The sequence below is a fragment of the Aureobasidium subglaciale genome (genome assembly GCF_000721755.1).
Source record: "Aureobasidium subglaciale EXF-2481 unplaced genomic scaffold scaffold_2, whole genome shotgun sequence".
NCBI classification, from domain to species: Eukaryota; Fungi; Ascomycota; class Dothideomycetes; order Dothideales; family Saccotheciaceae; genus Aureobasidium; species Aureobasidium subglaciale.
The window spans coordinates 825,208-838,226 of NW_013566993.1; the positions used below are offsets into that span (position 1 = coordinate 825,208).

General features: G+C 52.2%; 8 protein-coding genes across 8 annotated transcripts; 4 read left to right on the forward strand and 4 right to left on the reverse strand.

Moving 5' to 3' along the window:
* Positions 1 to 3: 3 nt before the first annotated feature.
* Positions 4 to 1,901, forward strand: AUEXF2481DRAFT_36313 (uncharacterized protein). Its single transcript, XM_013492007.1, has 7 exons — positions 4 to 122; positions 184 to 194; positions 249 to 328; positions 391 to 603; positions 655 to 772; positions 829 to 1,830; positions 1,881 to 1,901. Exons 1-6 carry the CDS (start codon positions 78 to 80, stop codon positions 1,538 to 1,540), a joined length of 1,179 nt encoding a protein of 392 aa, XP_013347461.1. The 5' UTR covers positions 4 to 77; the 3' UTR covers positions 1,541 to 1,830; positions 1,881 to 1,901.
* AUEXF2481DRAFT_54359 (uncharacterized protein) lies at positions 1,753 to 2,265 on the reverse strand (the record flags this gene model as incomplete). The annotated part of the gene is made up of 3 exons (XM_013492101.1): positions 1,753 to 1,830; positions 1,881 to 2,053; positions 2,106 to 2,265. Coding segments are annotated over 3 exons (411 nt in total), but the record flags the coding sequence as incomplete, so codon positions are not given.
* Positions 2,266 to 3,788: 1,523 nt separating this feature from the next.
* AUEXF2481DRAFT_389020 (uncharacterized protein) lies at positions 3,789 to 4,576 on the forward strand. The gene has a single exon (XM_013492269.1). The coding sequence runs from the start codon at positions 4,027 to 4,029 to the stop codon at positions 4,483 to 4,485; it is 459 nt and encodes a 152-aa protein (XP_013347723.1). The 5' UTR covers positions 3,789 to 4,026; the 3' UTR covers positions 4,486 to 4,576.
* Positions 4,577 to 4,667: 91 nt separating this feature from the next.
* Positions 4,668 to 5,465, reverse strand: AUEXF2481DRAFT_1825 (uncharacterized protein; the record flags this gene model as incomplete). The annotated part of the gene is made up of 2 exons (XM_013491750.1): positions 4,668 to 4,722; positions 4,783 to 5,465. 2 exons carry the CDS (start codon positions 5,463 to 5,465, stop codon positions 4,668 to 4,670), a joined length of 738 nt encoding a protein of 245 aa, XP_013347204.1.
* Positions 5,466 to 6,105: 640 nt separating this feature from the next.
* Positions 6,106 to 7,483, reverse strand: AUEXF2481DRAFT_1826 (uncharacterized protein; the record flags this gene model as incomplete). The annotated part of the gene is made up of 2 exons (XM_013491751.1): positions 6,106 to 7,243; positions 7,299 to 7,483. The coding sequence occupies 2 exons, from the start codon at positions 7,481 to 7,483 to the stop codon at positions 6,106 to 6,108; spliced, it is 1,323 nt and encodes a 440-aa protein (XP_013347205.1).
* A 477-nt stretch (positions 7,484 to 7,960) lies between these two features.
* On the reverse strand, positions 7,961 to 9,874 carry AUEXF2481DRAFT_26241 (uncharacterized protein; the record flags this gene model as incomplete). Its single annotated transcript, XM_013491895.1, has 1 exon — positions 7,961 to 9,874. One exon carries the CDS (start codon positions 9,872 to 9,874, stop codon positions 7,961 to 7,963), a length of 1,914 nt encoding a protein of 637 aa, XP_013347349.1.
* Positions 9,875 to 10,104: 230 nt separating this feature from the next.
* On the forward strand, positions 10,105 to 10,854 carry AUEXF2481DRAFT_26242 (uncharacterized protein; the record flags this gene model as incomplete). Its single annotated transcript, XM_013491896.1, has 3 exons — positions 10,105 to 10,189; positions 10,249 to 10,365; positions 10,427 to 10,854. The coding sequence occupies 3 exons, from the start codon at positions 10,105 to 10,107 to the stop codon at positions 10,852 to 10,854; spliced, it is 630 nt and encodes a 209-aa protein (XP_013347350.1).
* A 510-nt stretch (positions 10,855 to 11,364) lies between these two features.
* Positions 11,365 to 12,360, forward strand: AUEXF2481DRAFT_388981 (uncharacterized protein). The gene is made up of 3 exons (XM_013492270.1): positions 11,365 to 11,750; positions 11,808 to 12,166; positions 12,227 to 12,360. Exons 1-3 carry the CDS (start codon positions 11,621 to 11,623, stop codon positions 12,275 to 12,277), a joined length of 540 nt encoding a protein of 179 aa, XP_013347724.1. The 5' UTR covers positions 11,365 to 11,620; the 3' UTR covers positions 12,278 to 12,360.
* The last annotated feature ends 659 nt before the right edge of the window (positions 12,361 to 13,019 follow it).

A 13,019-nucleotide genomic window follows, 5' to 3' on the forward strand; every position in this document is an offset into this window, starting at 1 on the left:
AATCGCCAGCATTGAATGTATCTAGACAGAAGAGTCACTCGCACCTACTCACTATCTGTCTCTTTTCGCAACAGAATATGGCAGAAGTTCCCGAGACTCACGTTCTGGCGGTCGCCAGTCATGTAAGAGATTGCAAAAGGTCCATGCCAGATGACCATGGGCTGTGACTAACAGTAAGTGAAGGTAGCATATGGGTAAGACACCATACGAGAGCGATGGACAGAACTCGAGCCCTCATACATCGATAGCTATGTAGGTAACACCATGGCCACGTTTGTCATGCAAGCGCTCGGCTGCGAGGTGTCGGCCATCAACACGGTTCAATTCAGTGCGTTCCCAGCAATCACCACGACGCGTAACAGCCAGGAAGCCAACATCTGACACGATCAGGCAATCACACAGGATACAAGCAGTTCAAGGGCCGCAAGACGCCTGCTGAAGAAGTCGCCGAACTATACGAGGGTCTGAAGCAGTCGCGCCTTAATGACTTTGACGTCTTGCTGTCTGGCTACTGTCCGAGTGCCGGTGTCGTGCAGCAAGTCGGCAAGATAGCACGAGAGACCAGATTCGCATCGACGACAAAGCCTGGAGCCTTCTTCTGGGGTGAGTCAAGGATTGAGCGTGTCGAGCAGACATGGAAGCTGAAAGCAATAGTGCTGGACCCCGTCATGGGCGACGAAGGAAAGATCTATGTTAGCGAGGAAGTGGTCCCGGCATACAAGAGCTTGCTGAGAGATGCAGATCTCATTCTGCCCAACCAGTTCGAAGCAGAGTAAGGACTCGGATGCGAAACAAATGGACCTCGATTGGCTGCTGACAATACTATAGGCTTCTCTCGGGTGTCACCATCACAGACTTCAAGTCTCTCGCCGAGGCTATTCGCGTCCTCCATCGCACTCACCGCGTTCCCCACATCATCATCACGTCCGTCCGCCTGCCGCACGACAATGAGACTGGAGAAGAAGCCGAGCTCTCGATTGTGGGATCCACAGCTGATTCTGACTTCAACCCACGTCTGTTCCGCCTGAAAGTGCCTGCTTTCCCAGTCTTCTTCTCTGGCACAGGAGACATGTTTGCCGCACTGATGGTCGCACGACTACGTGAAGCGTGTCTTGCTGCAGATCTTCTGACCACAGCACATTGGCAATCGCCAGACAAGGTCGAGGCGGTCGAACTTCCTCTGGCAAAGGCTGCGGAGAAGGTACTGGCGAGTATGCATTTGGTGCTTAAGAAGACCATGGACTCAAGACAAGAAGAATTGAAGAAGATGGAGGCCTCTCAAGATTTCAACACAGGCATTGGCGAAGAGGCGGACAAGGACAACGAGCGTGACAGATACCTGCGTCTCACAAAAGCGGCCGAAGTCAGAGTCGTCAGGAATTGGAAGGACTTGGTCTATCCTCCCGACATCGAGGCCTTCAAGGCACATGCTGCCAATGTCGAGCTTGATCCCGATGTGTCTGTCAAGCCGGACGAGCTTGGGGTGGTCAACATGGGCACTGGAGGAGAAATCGGACAAGGTGCTGTGCATCAAACTTGAGCTTGAAGATTCTACTCTGCTTTTTCCTGTCGTGGCCGTCTCGCATTACATACCCCTTGTTCCGACATGAAATTATACCAAGCACACCAGCTTTTTCCTTGTACGCCAGTCCCCATAAACCAGTGGTAAACGCAACACTTGTTTTAGAGGCCGATGGCAGGCGCGCCTCCGTTGGCAGGAGGGTTGACAGGAGGGACGATATTGGCGAAGCCGCCAGTTGAGCCGAAGCCTCCAGCGCCACGGACGCTGTCGGGAAGCTGGTCAACCACAAGCACCTCTGGAGTGTAGATCTGACGGGAGGTTATTGTTTGTGAATCGAGGGTAGCGTGATGTTGCTTACTCTTTCGACGATCAGCTGTGCAATTCGGTCTCCCTCGTTGATAGCAAAGTCGGTCTCGCCTAGGTTGAACAGAAGGACCTTGAGGGGACCACGGTAGTCTGCGTCAATGACACCAGCACCGACGTCGATTGAATGCTTTGCAGCGAGTCCAGAGCGAGGAGCTACTCTACCGTCTATGGAGCATGTCAGGAAGAGTTGGACAGGTGGCAGAAGATCAGAACATACAGGTTCCAGCAGGCACGGCAATCGAGATGTCGGTATCAGCAAGGACCTTTCCTCTGGCGGGAACTGTGGCACTCTTTGATGCATAGAGATCGTAGCCGGCAGCAAACTCACTGCCACGGGTGGGAGCGCGAGCTGTTGCTGAGAGAAGCTTGATCTGAAGGGCTGGCGGAGGGGGTTCGAGGTTCATCGGGGGCAGATGGGTAGTCGCGACAGACATGTCTAGTTGGTGGTGTTTGTGTGGAGGAGAATGGGGAGTGGGAGTAGCTGCAGTGTCGTTCAGGATAGCTGGCCATGGATTAGCGGGCATGGATTGAAGCTTCGGAGCTACAACTCACAAGCGACTGAGAGATTGGGAGCAGGCTCGACGTGCTTGACGCGCTTGGGCGATGGGGATGCAGGGAGAGAAGGGGGATCGCGTTCAACAGCTGGTGTGTGGATTGTATCTGCCATTTTGGTGTGAGATTGGACGAGAGAGAATTGGAAGCCGATTGCTGCTGCGAGACGCGTCTTGTCAACGCGTGCCCTTTGGCGTCAAAGTGCTCTTTCATGCATCCTTGTGTTGCACAATTCTGCTAATGCAAATTTGCTTCCTCACGTCAGCTTGTGTACTGACAATTGACCGAGCTGCTGGGCCCCTAGACGCATCGGCCTTGACTCTACCTTGTTTCAGCTCAGTCTTCTAGAAACATGTCAAGTACCAATTGAGAGCCTTGGGCACATCTGCAAATTGTGCAGTAGAGGGAAAAGCAAAGACTCCTTAATCATATCAAAACCCTTGGGCTGCGTCCGCGCACTAAGGGTTAATGCTTGATTCGAGTCCGAAGATTTCCACCAACTTTATATCTGGCCGCTGAGCATTTCCCGTGGGATGCCTTAAGCCTGACTCACCTCTGCCAGCGATGCCCAAAAGTCTTGTCCTTTGGAATAATGAATTCAAGATGACACTGGTAAAAGACTGTTTCTGATCATCGTGTGGCTGATTCGAGGTCGATCATTCGTAAGCTCTTCCTGATGCCCGAACATTCAAAGACCCTGTCAACTTCGGGGTTGCTTGGTTAACCTTGGCCCTTGTATCGGCAGGTGTGGAACTGTCATGGCCGTTGTAGAAAACGCGTCACCATTGTGGAAGTATGCATCCGGATGTTTGCAGCCGTTGGGCGCTGTAAGTCATCCTGGTAGGTAGGGCTGAATTGGCATCAGTCATCCCCGCCATCTCCCACCAAGGACCTGTCATTCCGAGTTCCGGTCGCTGTGTGGCACTGCTCGCAACTGATTCTCCCTTTCTCCTGCTTGCAAGTCGTTTTGGCTCACACTAGCTTGATTACTGGATTCCTTTATGCCCGACGCTGGTGTTTCGTAAAGGCTGCCAGGCATCGCCGGTGGCTGAGTGCCTTGGGTCCTTGTTATTTTGGGCTTACGACTACGCCTGTGACGCTCGTCATGCATGGCAGGTCTTGGATCTGCGGTTTTTGACCGAGACACTAGTTTCTGCTACGATGCTTGACTCTCCACAATCGGCATGTACATCACTACATATATATGTGCCTGGTCATCTGCCTGCTGCTGCGGTCAGCGATTTTCCACAGCCATCCGAGCACAAGATATCTACACCTGAAAACCAATTCGACCCTGCCTCCTGTTCCATAAAGTCATACTGTGTCAATACAACCCATCGCACGCCCACACATACATACACATACAACAATTATGTCTACTACGTCCTCACTACACTCCATCTTCTCCGATGACGAGCTTCCGGCCTACGAGGAAATCTCCCTCCCTCCCAATGTCACAATCGAAGAGCGAGAAATTTCTTCTGACGATGAAGACGACGATGACTACGAACAAACCGACTCCACAAACAGTGTCAAGCAAAGTACAAAAACATTTGCCAGCATAAAATCATTCCTGTCGGGCTCAAATGCTCCTTCGGCCGAGTTTCAGAAATCAACCATCACCTTCGACCAAGCAGCCGCACCGACTCGACCAAAAGCAGACCGCAAGCCGTCGTTCAAACGTGAGCACAAATTCGGATACTACTAAACATGTCGAACCAAGACTAACAATTAGTAATAGTTGCTCCTATTCAAACATCAACATTACAATCACGAAGAAGCGCCATGCGTTCGACGTTGCAAATGAACACCGCTGTTTGAAAGCTCGCCTCAGGCTGAGCAATTTCTCTTTCTCACGATTATTACGAAACATACGAAATCTGGTTTTCGCATACGCAGGACAGGATTCCGCTGGAGTATTTCTTTTTTCTTGGAGCGATCGTTTTTTCTCGAATACCCAAGCTTGTCAGGAACTAGCAATGCTTTCTCGTTTGTCGCGACTTTTGTTTTTGGGGGCCCTCGGAAAGGGATGGTCGGTGTGGTAGACGGAAGCACGAGTGGACGAGGAAGGGTTCCGAGCGTTTTTGTATAGCTAGCTAGCCAGCTTAGGCTCACATGAGTGTTAATATGTATACCGGGTCCTTATGGCCGTTTCTATTTGATTTCTCTTGCACTGACGGCCGTTCGGAATGCTGTCAGCCCATGAATAATTCTGTGCTATGAAGCATCATTTCTGTCTGCTCTCGAAACCTTTCTCCAGGATGTCGACCAATTCGTCCAGTCTGCCACAAAAGTAAGGTCAGTATTTGACATCACAACAAATTGTTTACTTTTCCACGTACCGGCTGATGACCACGTCAGTTCGGGGATCCTTCTCCAGGTCCTCTTTGCCTTCACTTCTGAGTAGCACGGTAGCGCAACCGGCGTCGTGGCCAGCGATGATATCGTCAATGCTGTCGCCAACCATGATCATGGGAATTGACCGCTTTGCAATGGGCCGACCATCATCTCCTACGTCTGACTCGCCAATGATCTTCCACTGCTTTGCAATATGCAAAATGCCGGCAGGAGATGGCTTTGGAGGGCGAAAGTCTCTGGTGACAATTGGTGCGAATGCATCGATATGACTTGGCAGGTGGTTGCTCAAAAGATGGTCGACCGGTGCATTGAAGTTTCTCGTGCAGATTCCCTTCTTGATGTCGTTCTTATCCAGATGTTCCATCAGTGTGGCCAGTCCAGCTTGCGGTACTTGCTCCGCCATAGCTTCGCGTTCAACGTCCTCGATGATCTTGTGGGCTTCCTTCTGCTTCGATCCTGATAGGCTGTATACATGATCCAAGATATCCTGTTCCTTGGTGATACCCAGTTTTTCGCGCATCGTTCCAAACATATGGTTCTGAGGTTCGCAGAGAGTTCCATCGACATCGAACACAATGCCTTTCAAGACCATGTCACCGTCGATGGCGTCATGACCTTTGCCTTTGCTCAGAGGTGCAAAGCGTCTTGTAGGAGGCGGGCTTGCCATTGCCAATTTTCTGATAGATTTGGGTGATAGTATCCTTGGAGAGCCAACTCGTGAGCGGCGGAAGATATTCATGAGATTTGTGGAAGTTGTAGGTCGTTAGACTGAGGAAAGAGGTTGGGCCGAGCACCACTGTAAAGCCTCGTTTACTCCACCAAGCTTTAGAGACGAAGACATGACATTGAAGAAACGTGACAAACTCTCCATCATCACACAATGAGACCTCCAAGCATCTTCCAGTGGTTTCCGATGTTCAAAGAAGATAGTGGACTATTCATTAGCACACATGTGTCGGTGTCGGAGGAGCAACGATTATGATAAGATTGCAAATGAACTGCCGAGAGGGAAACCCTGCTCACGGTGTTAGGCTGCAGACTGCAATGGTTGCTACGATATGTCGTGCAAAGATATGCCGATGAACCGGACTTGAATCAACCGTACACACATACAAGAGTAGAAGACCACTGATCGATGGAACATGAGGAACAGTAGTGTGTGAAAAAGATAGGTAGGATGATGAGATATAGAACGAGCAAGCAAACACCAACGCTTTAGTATCCACCTGCGAAATTCAAAGCTCCCATGCTGAACAAGAAATCGTGATATTTGTGGTCGTTAAGGAGAGTCTAGGACGAAGGCCAGTCTAGTCCAACGTGACAGGCAAAGAATCAAACACGACCTCGTTGTCCTCATAATGGACGATGAATCCACCTTGAAGTGCACGGCGCAGTGATTGTAGACGATGAAGTTTCCACCATTTGTCGATACTCATAGTGTTCTTGCCAATGTGGACAACCATGCGTGAGCCGTAAGCTCTATTCGTGTTCTGATCGATGGCGTTGCTGTAGCGAGGGCCCCTCGTTGGGTGCTCGACCGTGTTGAGAATGTCGGCGAAACTGGAATGTAAGTCTTTCTTGTCCTTCCTGGACATGCGTTTGCCGTGCGCCTGAGCGAGAGCACTGAGCGTGTGCTTGAGCTGATGTTCCTGACGCCACACAGTGTAGCGCTTGACCATGCCCTTTGCAGTTGGATCTGCCTCTTCCTCGTCATCATCATCGCTCTGATGTTCAGGCTCTTCGTCTTCTTCCAATTCTGACCAACTCTTTTCGAAGAGAAGAGCGATGTTCTCGCCAGCAGCAATTACGACACTCGAGTCACTGGACTCGAGCTGTTCGACGAAGGCCTCCATTGGCTCTTCGCTTGTGTCCTCCATGCCTTCAAACTGGGTCGCGAGGAAGCCCCACTCCTGCAAAGCAGCAGCTACGACGTTTCCATCGTCACCTGCTTCGATGGAGTGACCATCAGACTCGATAACCTCGAGATAGAAATCCATAATGTCCTGCGTTTCGTCTAAACCAACGCCGCCGTAGAATGTCGCTACACCGAGGGTGTGAATAGCAGCGACCATGACCGAGGATGATTCTGAAGAGGAGATGATGCCCTTGAGAGGACGGATCATGGCGTCGTAGATGGAGTCGGAGGACTCTGTGATGATCAACAGACTCAGAGCCTTGAGGGCCAAAGCGGTTTCAGTATCCGACTGACCACCTTTGGCGCATTTGAGTAGAGCCGGGACCAGTTCACTGAGCTTTGGACGGACATAGCGCTGAGCGAAGTGGGCCATAAGAAGATGCGAAAGAACCGAGAGACTCTCTTCGCGGCCTTGTACACTGCTTCTCTTGCGTTCGATGAGATGTTCCATGCGCTCGTTCAGCTGTGCCACCCAAGCATCCTCGGGCGCGTCGATGTCTTCGGGTCGGAGTTCGTCGAAGGAGTTGACACTGCAAAAGTGTGTTAGCGGATACGTGGTGCGGGAAGAGTAGCACAGAAGTGTACCTGAACTGAGTAGTCGAGTCGCTGAAATCAGCCTCATCGTCCGAGGCCTGGCGACTGGCGACCCTCGAGGCGTTGGGCGAGTTTTGCTTTGAGCTGGCGGCCGAGCCCATGGCCTGCTTGGCCTTTGCCTTTTTCGACAGCGTCTTGCCGCTCTCGAGCAGCACCTGCTTGCGCAAGTCGTGCATTGTGGTGTGTTGGGTCGGATGTCTGGTAGGAGGGGTGAAGGTGGCGGTGTGGGAGGAAGAGGGGTCGCGAAAGAGCGCTTAGTGATGCGGGTTACTGTATGGGAGTCGAGAGTTGGCAGATATGAAGGAATGGACGAGGCAACTTCACTTCCATTAGGTTCTACAGAAGATGGTAATTTGCGCCGAGTCAGCAGGGAGCAGTTTGCAAAGCAGGAAACGAGGTGGAGCGTGATTGTGATGAAGGACTTTTCCGCAAGCGCCTGCCCGCCCTGCACCTGCTGAGGCTCCAAACTTCAAAGAAACCGACTCCGTACGTCATAGGTCAGCAGCGCTCGGGCCAATTTCACATGCATGTTCCATCTCTACTGCCCGAGTCAAGACGATGCTATTGTCTTTATGGAACCTATGTACAGCTGCTATTAATTGTTCGTCGCAAGACTTTGCTTCTCGTCCTGCTTGGATCTGCTTCTCGCTCCATCATGAGCCTGGGGGAGGGCGGGGTCCGATGATCTGGCGCCGTCCACCAAATCCAATCCCACTGCCCGAACTGCTACCTCGGTTCTGGCTGTCTCCTCCCATGTAGCCATATTGATGCACATCCCAGCTTTGTCCAGCGCCACTTCCTTGGTTCAAGTCTTTGGCTACTTCCTTGTTCGTTTGCTGATTAGCTTCCCACTCTCGCTGTCTCTCGCGTTCACGTTCCATTTCTCGTTCCAGAAGTGATTTGGATGCCCAGCCTCCTGCCTTTGTCGTTTGTTGCGATGCAATCCGGCGCTCTCTGTCGCTTTGCTCTTCATAAGTTGATGTGTATCCCATCTCTCGTGGCTGGTGAGCAACCGGCTTAGTCGACACGGGTGCTGGGTTGTCGGCGAGATACCGGTCGGTGCGTGTCTGCGCTGGCGAGACAGGTCGGTATGCCGAAGGATCTGGTAGAGGCCGTGGTCCTGCTGGAGATGCTGTTCGTTCAGGAAGCACAGGCGTTTGTCTGGATGACGGCGTGGGAAGGGGTCGCGATGAGCCACGGCTCGTCTCAGGCGCAGCCACTTTCCTGTTTAACACCTCATCCTCTACTGGTGCCCAGGATACTTCGCTGTCTTTTGGTGAGGGTGCCCTTTGCACCGGGTCTGCTGCCTGCTCCGACCTCGCAGTAGAAGGTCGCGAATGTATGCTATTTTGACGCTCCTCGCGCTCTTGCTGATACTGGCGTTCCCGTTCCCTTGCTTCTTCGAGCTGCTTTTCGAGGTCGCGCACTCTGAGCCTTTCCGGCGTATCCTCATGCGCGCTGGGCCTACGAGCATCTTGATCGGCTTGTTGTCCTTTTACTTTCACGTCGGCCGTGTCTGCCTCCTGTTCTCTCTGACGAGCCTCCTCTTCGACCTTCCATCTGCGCTCTTGCTCCTCCCATTGTCGTTTTTGCTCCAGAATGCGTTGTCGTTCCTGTTCTCGTGTACGGCGAGTTTCTTCTTCCCACTTTTGTTCTTCAACCATGCGATCGCGCTCTTCCTCAGCCTCCTGTTCGGTCTTCCTCTTGTATTCGGCGTCGTCGGCCTCTTGTCGCAGGCGTTCTTCCTCGGCTTCTCTGTCGCGGCGTCTCTTCTCAAAGCCAGATTCACCTTGACCAGGAACATGAGGTGCAGCAGTAGTGATTTGTCGTCTGCCACCAAACATGACACCTTGGTTGCCTTGACTGGCACCACCCATATATCCGTATTGAGCAATATTCCATGCGGGAGCAGTGTTTCCCCGATCGCCTGCCTTGGTCCAGCTACTAACTGTGCCTCGGGTTGATTTGAGACCGTTGTCGGATGCGCGCGAGCCTGGTGATCCTCCACTTAAAGCAGGGCTCAAGGGTTTGGCGGAAGGTACTGCATAGGAGGGTTTCGCAGATAGAGGACTTGGCGGAACGGTACGAGCATTCCTGGTGGTAGGGCCAGCACCAGCGGGACTCAAGGTTGCGCTCCTTTGGGGACCGATGGTGTTGGGGAAGTTAGCCGGACTGACAGCATGAGCAACGCGACTGAAGGCGCTGATGCACTGCAGAACTTGAGCGGGATCTTTCGACTCGAACAGATCGACGGTCAGGAAACGGTCGTGGGCAGGCATGTTTAGCGGAGGGGATTCGCACGCTCGCAGGAAGTGTGAGATGTTTTCCATTTGGACAAAGGGCATGGCGGACTTTTTGAACTTGATGCCAGGAGCAGGGAGAGCCAAGTTGGCGAGTCTGCACAGGACCACGCCGTCTTTGAGTACATCCCGGAGAAGGTCGCCAGATGGCAGTGTTTCGCCGAGAGTTTGTTCAATCCAAGAACGGATCTCATTGGCGGCTTGCGGAGTGTATTTGGACAAGCGCAAGTTGCGCATGTCCTGGTCTAGCGACGATACAGAAGCCATGTCGAGGACGAAGACGGAGGTAGTTTGGTGATGGAGGGGTAAAGGAGGGACTGCAGGGCTGCAGGTGATTGATAATGTTTGGGCCTCGCGTCTGTGCATGCGCCTCGCCCGCGTTTCATCAATGAGCGTCATCAAAACCATGCCGCATGCTTCATGCTCCATGCTTCGTGCTTCGTCCGCCTTTGATGCTCCGTCGCTCTTCAAACCTGTCGTGATATTTCATCTCCAACATGCCGAAACCGCCGGGAGCTCTCAAGCAAGCCTGGTTCAAGTGGAAGGCTCTCCGTCTCCCATGGCGGAAAAAGTGGCTTGTCGGTATGTTCAAGAAATTGTCAAATCACCGCCTTGACACAACTGACCACACATAATTACAGGCGCTGATCTTTCTGGCAACACCTTCTGGGAGTTCAAAGATGCCATCAATGCCGGTCGCCTGCGCAGAATTGTTCATTACAGCACCCAGGGGCATTATGCCGATGTTAAGATTTCACGTACGCCACTAAACAATTGTGACTACTTGGACGACTTTGTTCTGATATTGTACCCTCACAGCACAATGGCATCAGTGGTTGCGTCAGGTTCGGCCAGAAGCTCCTACTTTGCAGGAGCAACAGTACGAGGTATCTCGGCAAGCACAGATGCGTCAACTCGCTGCTGCAGCGGATGAAAGGTGGGCTGCTCAAGAGTCTTTCCTGGACGCACCGTCAAAGGCACAGACCGAACCAGCAATTGGCGTCAAAGACCCTGCCGGCTACATGCACAATAATCAGACCGAACCAACTGAGAACGAAGGTGTGAGAAGTGCGGTAGGTGACGAGGGCGAAGTCGAGGCTTCAACAGAGGGTAGAACCAAGGACGACGGCAGATTCAAAGGCAGAAGCAAGGACAAGGAGGCAAATCCCTGGAAGCAAGCACCAAAGGGCAACCCTGGAGACGACTGGCAACCACAGAGCTGGAGTCCTGGTGTCAGCCGTAGATGACTGGCGTTCGTTTCGCTACACTGTACGATTACTGTATCAACCTATCAAGAAATCATGTCTTCAGATATCGAAGGGTCTCAGAAGAATGGCTTAAGCAGCAATGCAACCAAAATAGCAACAGCAAACAGCCCTATTGCCAAGGAGACGCGGAGGTGGACGGAAGAGAGACGCAAACAAAAGGGCGACGTGGACACGGGGCGAAGAAGCAAAAACAGGTGAAAGAGAAGGCAATAGAAAGACGAAGGCAGTCGTAGACGTCGATAGCGTGGTGGGTAGGCAAATGTGTTCAAGCAGGTGACGAGTGGTGGTGGTAAAAGTAGTAATAGTAGTAGTAGTCAGACAGCTGGGGAAATAATCGTACGTGAGGCTTGTCGAGAGGCTTGGGACTTTCCAATTTCTCCAAACGTGCAGCACCGCCACAACTTCCTTGAACTGAGTCTTGACTTTCTGGACCCTTCAGCATCATATCATTTTCGCGCGGCGTGCCACTTCTCTGCCCGAATTCGCAGCTGCTGTCAACGACATCTGTCCGATCCTCTTTGTCTTTTCCTCTCCCATTGTATCCCCTTGCCGGTGCATCGGTGCGCCCACGACCGCCACGATTCCGCACCCCTCTTTCGCACGAGCACGAGCACCAGGACCAGCAGCAGCAAACACCGCCAAGCTGTCTTCCACACTCCTGCAACCCTCCTCCGGCCTTAGCTTTGCCGGAGACACGAATCGCCCGCCGAACCAGAGGAGACATTCAGAAAGAGCAGCTTCCAGCATGGACACCAAGGCAGCACGGAGGAGACGGTCTAGCAGTCTGATGTACACCGAGCCCCCTGAGTCGCTGGAGCACATCAGCGACCAGGCCGCCCTGCCCAACCTCAACTCGGAATGGGTCAATGCCAAAGGTGCGTCGTCTCTGCCAACAGCTCTGCTCCAAGGCGCATGCTGACACGTTTCTACAGGTGCCTGGGCCATCCACTTTGTCCTCATTGCCCTCCTCAAAATCATCTTCGACATTGTCCCCAACATCTCTCAAGAGACATCATGGACCCTCACAAACATCTCGTACATGGCCGGCTCGTTCCTCATGTTCCACTGGGTGCGAGGCGTGCCCTTTGAGTTCAACGCCGGTGCTTACGACAACCTCAACATGTGGGAGCAGATCGATAGCGGCGACCAATATACTCCGGCCAAAAAGTTCCTGCTCAGCGTCCCCATTATCCTCTTCCTTGTCAGCACTCACTACACGCATTACGACATAACCTACTTTATGATCAACTTCATGGCAACTCTCGCTGTTGTTGTACCGAAGCTCCCTGCTGTAAGCGACCCTTTGTCTCAAGTCAAACTCTTCAAGACCCCATATCTGACTCCTGCACAGCTTCACCGTATGCGCATCGCTCTTTTCAACCCCGACGTGGATGATCGATGATCCATCTGTCTTGGTCTGTTTTTCCCTTTCTCAAGTCGTCGCCGAACTCGGCCCCGCATTCCTTGATCAAAGATACCAAATAATACTGCTTTATCTGCCAGAAGAATCAAATGAACAATTCGTTGGCTCACTCCACATACCCTGTTGTTGCTCGTTGCTCAATCCATGCGACTAGCCCTCCAGCAGTCTGTTTGCAAATGCAGCAGACCAAATAATGCCAAGTTATACGTCGATCACTCTGTAGCCTACCGTCCTTCCCCGTTGATCTTTTCTATCAGATCAACTTGCATTTCCACTTGCACTTCCAAACGTGCAGTGAGTGTCCTCCGACTGCTCCCATGTCTTGTATGCCCGTGTCCGTTGATATCTACGTGTATAATCAGCACTTGTGTCTATAATCTATAATATTTTGGAGCCTGATCTGAACTCGTCCATTCGTGGGTAAAGCAGATAACACCCGTCTGTGCCAGAGTCCCAAACCTGCTGTACTAATACTCGCGGACCGCGTCCACTTAAACGAATGCCTCTATTCCGATTGTCTCATTAACACCGCGTCAGGGCACCACTTACCACAACAGCGGTACAGGCACACTGCTTGTGCATATCACCCTGAACAGATAGATAGACCTGTGGTCATCTCCCATTAGTCAGGGTGAGCCCCTCGACGATCTCATCGAGAGGCGTGTCGTCTCAAGCGAGGCACTCTAACCTTTCCAGAAACTACGGCAGTACCACAGATATT

What these genes read in the sequence shown, in the direction of transcription:
- AUEXF2481DRAFT_36313 (XM_013492007.1), top strand. Translation starts at nt 78, where the DNA reads ATGGCAGAAGTTCCCGAGACTCACGTTCTGGCGGTCGCCAGTCAT. An exon ending in CATCAACACGGTTCAATTCA is followed by an intron (nt 329 to 390) that starts GTGCGTTCCCAG and finishes TGACACGATCAG; the next exon opens with GCAATCACACAGGATACAAG. An exon ending in GCCTGGAGCCTTCTTCTGGG is followed by an intron (nt 604 to 654) that starts GTGAGTCAAGGA and finishes TGAAAGCAATAG; the next exon opens with TGCTGGACCCCGTCATGGGC.
- AUEXF2481DRAFT_389020 (XM_013492269.1), top strand. Translation starts at nt 4,027, where the DNA reads ATGCTCCTTCGGCCGAGTTTCAGAAATCAACCATCACCTTCGACCAAG.
- AUEXF2481DRAFT_388981 (XM_013492270.1), top strand. Translation starts at nt 11,621, where the DNA reads ATGGACACCAAGGCAGCACGGAGGAGACGGTCTAGCAGTCTGATGTAC. An exon ending in GGAATGGGTCAATGCCAAAG is followed by an intron (nt 11,751 to 11,807) that starts GTGCGTCGTCTC and finishes ACGTTTCTACAG; the next exon opens with GTGCCTGGGCCATCCACTTT. An exon ending in TTGTACCGAAGCTCCCTGCT is followed by an intron (nt 12,167 to 12,226) that starts GTAAGCGACCCT and finishes ACTCCTGCACAG; the next exon opens with CTTCACCGTATGCGCATCGC.